Source organism: Trichoplax adhaerens, genomic scaffold (assembly GCF_000150275.1).
Source record: "Trichoplax adhaerens TRIADscaffold_1 genomic scaffold, whole genome shotgun sequence".
In the NCBI taxonomy this organism is placed as follows: domain Eukaryota; kingdom Metazoa; phylum Placozoa; class Uniplacotomia; order Trichoplacea; family Trichoplacidae; genus Trichoplax; species Trichoplax adhaerens.
In genome coordinates this window covers 12,520,306-12,529,111 of record NW_002060943.1, presented here as the reverse complement: position 1 = coordinate 12,529,111, position 8,806 = coordinate 12,520,306, and the positions used below count along the sequence as shown (strand labels likewise).

At 32.4% G+C, this 8,806-nt stretch overlaps 2 protein-coding genes across 2 annotated transcripts; both read right to left on the bottom strand.

Moving 5' to 3' along the window:
* Positions 1-1,427: 1,427 nt before the first annotated feature.
* TRIADDRAFT_52767 (uncharacterized protein) lies at positions 1,428-2,039 on the bottom strand (the record flags this gene model as incomplete). The annotated part of the gene is made up of 1 exon (XM_002108331.1): positions 1,428-2,039. One exon carries the CDS (start codon positions 2,037-2,039, stop codon positions 1,428-1,430), a length of 612 nt encoding a protein of 203 aa, XP_002108367.1.
* Positions 2,040-5,686: 3,647 nt separating this feature from the next.
* Positions 5,687-8,792, bottom strand: TRIADDRAFT_52766 (uncharacterized protein; the record flags this gene model as incomplete). The annotated part of the gene is made up of 9 exons (XM_002108330.1): positions 5,687-5,784; positions 6,035-6,196; positions 6,982-7,030; positions 7,129-7,183; positions 7,355-7,466; positions 7,579-7,648; positions 7,910-8,030; positions 8,200-8,306; positions 8,670-8,792. 9 exons carry the CDS (start codon positions 8,790-8,792, stop codon positions 5,687-5,689), a joined length of 897 nt encoding a protein of 298 aa, XP_002108366.1.
* Positions 8,793-8,806: the final 14 nt, after the last annotated feature.

Sequence of the window (8,806 nt, the reverse complement as noted above, 5' to 3'; positions counted from 1 at the left end):
GAAGAGTCGAGGCATAGATTATTTAATGATGATTTGTTTGTTGCAGCTTGCGCATTATCTTTACTTAATATGGGAGTTTCGATAATCTGCTTCTTGAAGTTTGGATTGTCATCAAGCTCTTTGGTAACTTGAGGCGATTCTTCTATAGACGCGATCACATTTTTTTCTAATATTTCACTCATAGCACAAAATTTCCCATCATAAATGTCATAAGCATTGATTTTGATCATTCTTTCCGACCATTCAGCAACTTGTGTCGGTGAGTCATGACCGCTTAGCCTTTGTTGAGTGAAAACTCTCATAATCGATGATTTACCGACATTACGAGGCCCAACAAACATAGCACGAATCAAATTATTGCGACGCTTTCCTTGCTTTATTGCTCTATTATACGCTTTTAAGTAATTTTTGCTTTGTATACCAGTACCTATCCAAATATCATTCAAATATGATATACAACAGATAGAAAAATAAAAATTTATTAGTGGAGCAAAGGTTACGAATGTGCAGTGATATCCAGGGAATGACTAAGGTTTCTTATATTTACCATGATCGCTACTCTTTCTATCCCTTCTAGTCTCAATTTGCTGAAAGACTGATTGGCCATTTTCATGACCTACATTCAGAGTGATTCAAACGAAATAAATGTGATTTAAACGATGTCAAGAATAGTACAAGAGAGACTGCTTATTTTAATGAATTAGATATAAACTACCTGTTAGCATACGTGCACATTATCATAACTAATTAAGAACTAATGGTCAAGATTTCCGTTGCCTTTAGTACGACACGACTATTTAAGATGAAACAGCAGCTAAAATCATCTTCTGTTTTAGAAATTAAGTGCATATTTTGCAATAGAAAGAAAAAAAGTGGATGACATATACAGTACTAAGCAGAAATTAATTATAAATATAGTTGTACTAATCGCATGCATAGAAATTTACCTTCTGATTGTCGGGAAACATGGCTAAGTGGTTGAAATACTCGGTGACTGTTCTTCTGTGGCGAATGACTTAAAATTTTACGAATGCTATCAGCCTTTCGTCTTATATTCGCGGCTACATCTTTCTGATGCAAATGACTATAGCATGTAGCTACTTCATTATAGATATTGGCAATGTTTCGGTGATTTTCTCCATAATTAAAAGTTAAAATTTCGATTGCTTTTTCAAGCATCCGTATAGCCTGATTATTTTGCTTAGCGCTACGATGCAGAAGCCCTATATTTCGATACGATGATGCAACACTAACATCATTACTACCAAGCCGTTGCAATCTAATTTCAAGACTTTTTCTAAACACTGCAAGAGCTTCTTTATACGCCCCTTTCTTCTTATATAAATTTCCCATGAAATCGTAAGAAGTAGTAACGTGATAATGATCATTATCGAGCTTGGCAAGATTTATTTCAAGTGATTTTTTATTCATATTGATAGCATCTCAAGCATGCCTAGGTTGCTATAGGCAAGTCCTATATTATGATAGGATTGAGCTACAATTAGATCATCATCACCAAGCTTTCTGATTCGAATATCAAGTGCTTTTTGATACATTAAAAGTGCCCTATTATATTCTTTTTGACTAAAGTAGGCACGTCCTATTTTATGATAGGTATCACCAATGCTTAAATTGTCGCCATCAAGTGATTTTAACTTCATATCCAGTGATATCCGAAAATCAGATAAGGCTCCACTTTCGTCGCCAGTCATTCTTTTAATGTCTCCTTGCCTGTCTATGCAATCGGCAATGTAGACCTGATTTTTCATTCTATTAGCCATATATAGAGCATGTTGCCTAAATTTAGTAGCTTGACTCCATTCGCCATGCCGAATATAAATATCAGTAATCCGAAGATTAATCTTATACTGGAGTTCTAGATCAGTATCCTTTTTTGGCAACGACTGAATTTGATCTAGAGCTTGCTCGTAATTTGAGATTGCATTTAGGTCATCCTGCGCTATATACTTCTTCTCGCCTTCTTCATATAGGAGTTGAATTTTCTGAAAAATTTTTAATTCGCTATATCTAGTAGCCATATTTGGAGAAGATATGGGGTCAACTATCTTCTATTATCGTCTTGTAAATAGAATATTCTGAAATACGGACTCTAAGAGAGCAAAACTGCACCTTTTAGATATTCGCGTCTTTATTAATGGCATGCTTCTTGACCTTAAAGGATAATTGGAGATTTTCCTTACAAAATCAGTAGGAGGACCTTGAAATTAATACAGAAATCGCCATAATTAAGTAAGTATTGATCTTTATTTGTCAAATTAGTATTGTTGGAATCATCTATGTCATTGTTGCTATGGTTTTGCAACTGCCCTCATTACTTCGATTTAAAAACAACTTATTCATTATGATAGAATTCATTAATTAATTAACATATGACATTAAAATCTTAAGATGATCATGATTAAAGCCAAAAAGGAATTTAGCGTTAGTTCTGAGTGCAATTGAGACTATTAAACAGTGCTAAGGGTACGTAAAAACGAGTATATGAACATATTCCAATAGTTTAAATGTAACAATCTTTTATGGCAAAATATAACGTTATAACTACATGACGACCATATATCTAATAAATATCTTCAAGATGCTATCTTGATCACATCGCTTTAATATAATTAGATTGAACACGTTAACTGGTAATAGCTTCATTAAGTAGTAGAATATCCCACTAGTAATACTTCATGTCTAATTACGGCTCTCTTCTGCTGTAAATTATTAATAATTGTATTACATCAGGTAGTGATTTACTGCAACTTGGGCACTCTAGTGTGTACATTAATTAACAGTATTGACACATTATTTTCCGCGAAATCTCACTTCCGCATACTTCAAGTAAGCATAATATTTGTTTTCGATATTTTAATTGTATGCACACTCTTATACAAACAATTTTCGTACAATTGACATTGCTATTCATTGTATATACAAATAGTCAATTACAATCGTCTTAATTACTTCATTAAAATAAGCATATGTAGCATAATCGGCTGGCCTTGAAATTATACTATATCTAACATTGGTCACGACTGACTGCTGCACTTAGAACTAACTATTCTCAGAATCATCATCACCTACGAATGGAGCTAAGCAGAACCGACCCATAGCAAATGTAACTGCAAAATAACTCAAAGTGTATAAGTTAGTTACACATTTACGTGTTTCGAATGGTTCTCAGATAGGCTAGCGGGATTTACAGTTTATTAATTATACTTAATGATGGTTATAAAGATTTCTTAACGCCGCAAAAATTGAACATTTCCATGTAATAATAAAGGTGACCTATTAGGAAATAACTTACGTTAACCTTAACAAACTGATAATATTCCTACAATATACCTTATACTATCTGTGCAACAAATTATGTTATTTAACTCGCTGTATTTAATTTGTTGCCCTCACAATACCGGCTTTGATTTCAAGTAAATTTTACTAGCTTTATTTTCTTTATTATTATAAACCTAATTGGAAAGTGCTATGTTTCAATTTGAAGTTGTTATGGCCACATAAATCAATGATTAATTATGGGCTAAAAAAGTTTTTCTGTAAGCTTTAGAAATCCATGGATTAACAAGCTTGCAATGGGCCAAATTGCTTTTGGCCATCTCAATATCAGAATGATTCTGATATAAGAATAGCAATTTAAGCTAAAGCGACTTATATGGCATAAAAGCAGCTTCTTCGTGCTTGCATTAATCAAAATAAATGATGCCTAAGTTGTTACATGATTTAGCAACATCAGAATAATGATAATCAAGAACTGAAAATCGAATTTGGAGTGATTTCCAAAGTATAGGAATAGCCTTTGCATACTTGTCCAGATTACAATACGCGTATGTTGCAGCAAATCATTACGATCGTCGCTAAGGACCGAAAATAGAATTCGAGTAATTTCTCATACATGGCAATAACCTTTTCCTGTTTCTTCTGGTCTTGATAAATATTCCCATATTACTATACACGTATTATCCAGCATTTTGGGGGTAATTGTGGATTTCGAGTGACTTTGTATTCATATTCGTATTAATTACTTCTTTAAGCTTACCCTGGTCATTATAATTAAGACTAATGTTATTCCATGCGTTAGTAACATCAGAATGGTTATGGTCTAGAACTGATAATCAAAGTTTTAGTGACTTCTTAAGCATAAAATGATCTCTTCATGCTTGCCCTATTGCCTTTAGGTACTTCCCATGTTTTTACATAATCGGGTAATACAGGGATGATTATGATCACGGACTAAACGATTAGTTCTGAGTGTTTTTTCCTACGGAGTAATGACCGCTTCATGCTTTAGCTGCTCGGAATATACGGTTCCTAGATTATTATATAATTGAGCAGCATCAGAATGATTGGGATTAAAGACTGATATTTGAATTTTGAGCGGCTTCTTATATATTAAATTAACTTCTTCATATATATATCATGATCTACATAAACACACCTTGTCATATGAACTAGTAATATCGGGATGATCGCAATCGAAAATTGACACTAGAATTTTGAGTGCTTTCTAATACATAGAAATAAATTCTTGATACCTGCTATTCTTATCATACGCAACTTCTATACTGCTATATAAATAGGCAATACAGGGATAATCATGACCATGCATTGATAATTATTTATAATTGATATTGAGTGAACTCTTATACCTGGAAACAGCTTCTCCATATTTACTCAGGTCATAGTGAACAATTCCAATGTTGTTTTATGATTAAGCGGCATAGCGGTGACTGCCACAAGAATTGATAGTTCAATTTGAGTAATTTTCCATGCATCGAAATAGCTTATTTAAACTATTCTATCGAGAATGCTTAATTTCTATGTTGTTTCATGGTTGAGCAATATCAGAATGATTGTGATTAAAGACTGATTAACAAATACTGAGTGCATTCTCATGCATAGAAATAGGTTTTTCATGATCGTTTGTACTCAAAGTGTATAATTGTTACATAATTCAGCAACATCAGGATGATTGGGGGTCAAAAAGTAACTCTCTAATTTGAAAAGATTTCTTACGCGTAGAAAATTAGCCTGTTCATTCTTTAACAGTTGACTATGCACTCGTATATAAGTCCCATGCGCAATATTTTGATTATACGGGAATGATTATGATCTGAAAACCGGCAAATTTATATTAAGCGATTTTTCATATTTGTAAATAGTCTCGTTATTCTGATACCACCATTTTATTCATCTCAACAACGATATATGCCCGTCCGTATTGAGTTTTTTCTTATCCATATCCAAAACCTTAACATGTTAGGAAGAAGTAACATATACTATAGTAAAATATACAATGCAATCGTATCACCATTTTACTCATCATAAATAGCGACACATGCTCGTCTGAGTTGACCAATTTTTCCTATCCATATCCAAAACCTTGATATTTTAGGAGGAAGTAGCATAGACAATAACTAATTAAATTACTATTACTTTATTAGCCTTAAATGATGATCCATTAGTACAATCATTACATTTTTCTTTTCCTTTTCAAAACAGATTGTGCGGTATATCTTGCAGGTGTTTAATAACGCAGCGATTTTAACCGATTTATAAACCTAGCAACTAAAGAAGCTATGTGATGTATTAATGATCGTAAAGAAATGAAATTCAGAAAGTTATCTTCTTGCAAAAGATATACAATGTAGTAAAAAGTCTGTAATTTTTACAACCTATAGGCTACAGCAAGTAAAGCTGTCTTATTTAAAAGTGACAACATTTGGCAAAATGCATCGCAAACTTCCATTTCCATAAGTCTATAATCTACAAACAAATTTAGCGCAGACAACATGAATAACAGTACTGCCAATATAGGATCAAGCCATATCCAATTCCAAGATGATAATAAATCTTGTAATCACTTTGATAATTCTTAAATAATGGTCGTTGACAACGATGGCAATAGGAGCAGTTAGTAATGATGTCTGCGTAAAATAATATAAGATTAGTAGAAAATTGTACGTATGATGAAATGTAAGTCTACTCATCATGCCAAAGAGTAGCTAGAATTTACCTTGCAATTTTGGAGATAGAACAACATTTACATCTAGTTTTAAATTCTTCTTGACGTAAGTAGCTGCAATGTCAAACAGCGGAGACACATTCATTATGTAGGAAACTTTTAATTTCTTGATTTGTTGCTCGTCATGGCGCCTTAGTAAAGGATTTCCGCTGACTAAAATAAAATTATCATGATTAAAACACAGTAGTCGATTCTACAGTATTAACAACAAATTACTCATTCATCTAACATAGATCCTATCTTGCCTTGTAGGTTAACATAATGCGGCAATAATTCCAATGAGAGCGGAAACCCTTTCAACCGATTGCGTCGAAGATATAAAGTAACTAAATTTGTTAAATCTCCAATTCTAGGTGGTAACTCAACTAGCCTGTAATAAATTTTGCGTTATATTGGATTAGATAATATCGTGTATCTAAAAACCTCCAAGATCACATTCAGAATATTTAATAGCGTGCTCTTGGGGTTATAAGGTACTTTATTTTCATTTACTATGGCTTTAAATTGGAGTAGAAGCTGATGAAACAGTAGATATGGATCTCGTCATGATGAAATTCTATCGAAACGTCTGGAGATGTACTGGCGTTATAACAAATAAAGTTTACAACTAAAGCTGTTCAATGGGAAATAATATGCTAGCAAAGTTATTGAAGACGATAATAATTCATGAGCTTTAGGAACAATTTGCCAATCTTTGTAATTAGTGTATTGAATTATGATAGTATCACGTAAAAATGGTTCCTAGCATTAAATTGAATTTATAGTAGCTCTGGAACCAGCGCTGTTGATAATATAATGTTTAATATCTTAGAAAGATGAAAACCACCTGTTATCGTCCAAAATCAAATCTTTCAAGTTGGTTAGCTTGCATATGGAATTCGGTAATCGTTTTAGGAAACATGATGATACGTAAAACTCTTGCAAATTCAATAAGTTACCAATTTCAACGGGTAGCCAACGTAACTGATTATGATCCAAGTATAATTGCTGGGAATAGTTTAGAAATAATGTAGAGACAGATCTATACTAGTTGATTGAATATTCCATTTTAAGGAGTAAAAGTATTTATTAAATTCTAAAGCTACCTTTAAATTATAAAGTTCTCCTATGCTTTGAGGTAGTTCTTCCAAATGATTGTAGCTTTGGTAAGAAGTAAAATAATTAAAATATCAACTATTAAAAGGTTATAAGCAAGCTATTTAGTTATTTAGCTATGCTAAATTCCCTCTCTATCATTCGATACTGAAAGTCAAAATGTAGAAATTTAATAAGATATTTTGTCTAGCTCTTAGGATATTTCACTTTCAATACCTCAAATCTAACAAAGTAAGAGAATGCAACGCTCCAATTGCTACAGGTAAAACTATTAGCTTGTTATGATGACACTGAAAAGTTTCCAAATCGCTGAGTAAAGTGATAGAATCTAAAGGATGTTGCAAGATCGTGAGTAAAGAATATCAGTATATAAAAATCCTACATTCAGCGTGTTCACAAGCTGCTTTTTAAATTCATCAGTAGCCTAAAACATCGCTTACCTGGCAAAGCCGATATCGCATTAAACTGAACATCCAAACAGACAAGATTAGATAGATATCCTATATCAGTCTGTATGGACAGTAATAAAATCAAATATATAGATCAACACTTTACAAAATTTCAAGTCTTGTAGTAGAGAGCTAAAGACAAAAGGAGGAATGAACTAATCAAATTGTTTTACCGGCAAAGAAGTCAAGCCATTTCCTGATATATAAAAATACTTTAAAGCTATTAATTGAGTGATTTCATCAGATATTTCTTGCAGTTTATTATCCGCTAAATTAATTTCATCCTTACGATCATTTTAACGAAAGAAGCTGAAGTTATTACCTTCATTTCTTGAATTACATACGTAAATAAGAGTATACTGATAGTAGCTCCACTTACATATTCCACTCCTTTTATTGCTTTGGGAATTAAATTAATTGAATAGTTTGCTAAATCTAGTCGACTATAATGCAATCCAAAATTAGAATTTGACTGCAATAGCTTTAAATGTTTAATTTTAGGAGTAACTCTGCTAGTTATCAATCTTTCATCACCTTTAAACCATCATCAAATAATTCTAATAATCAAACACCATTTCATAAAATCTTACTAGAAAGAATCGAAAGATTAACCTTAAGTCTATAATTTGGTACTCGCATTTGCCAAGATCACCCATATGATACTGCTGCCCTTCGTATGACGGAGAAGGCGAAGGCAATGCTTGATGATCAATCCTAGCCTTAATAACAGAACAATCATGACATGATCAGCCGACACAACATTACGTTGACCAATTGATCCTACAGATTTTAATATAAGGGAGCAAAAAATTCGACTACAGTATTAGATCCCATACTCTATAGCTATCATTTCATCGATTATAATTAACACATAGACTGTTCTAGATTGATGCTACAACATCATTTCATCTTGAATAAAGATTTCATAGAGTAAAGGAATTTTTATTTCATAGAGTTACTATTAATATTTTAAGTGATTTAATCGATTGCTGAGCTAACTGAATAAGAAATATCAGATTTGTAAAACGTTTACTTTGAAGTAATTATGAATATAAGGCAAAACATTCAATACTAAACACTACCTTTCGTCTTCGGAATCGTTTACTTTTCTGAAATTTTTGTCTTTTCTTGTGTCTAATTAGCTTAGGCTTTGTAAAGTACTTATCGTTCAGTTGCAGATATATAAAGATAGAAATTACAGCCATTACATGATATGGAA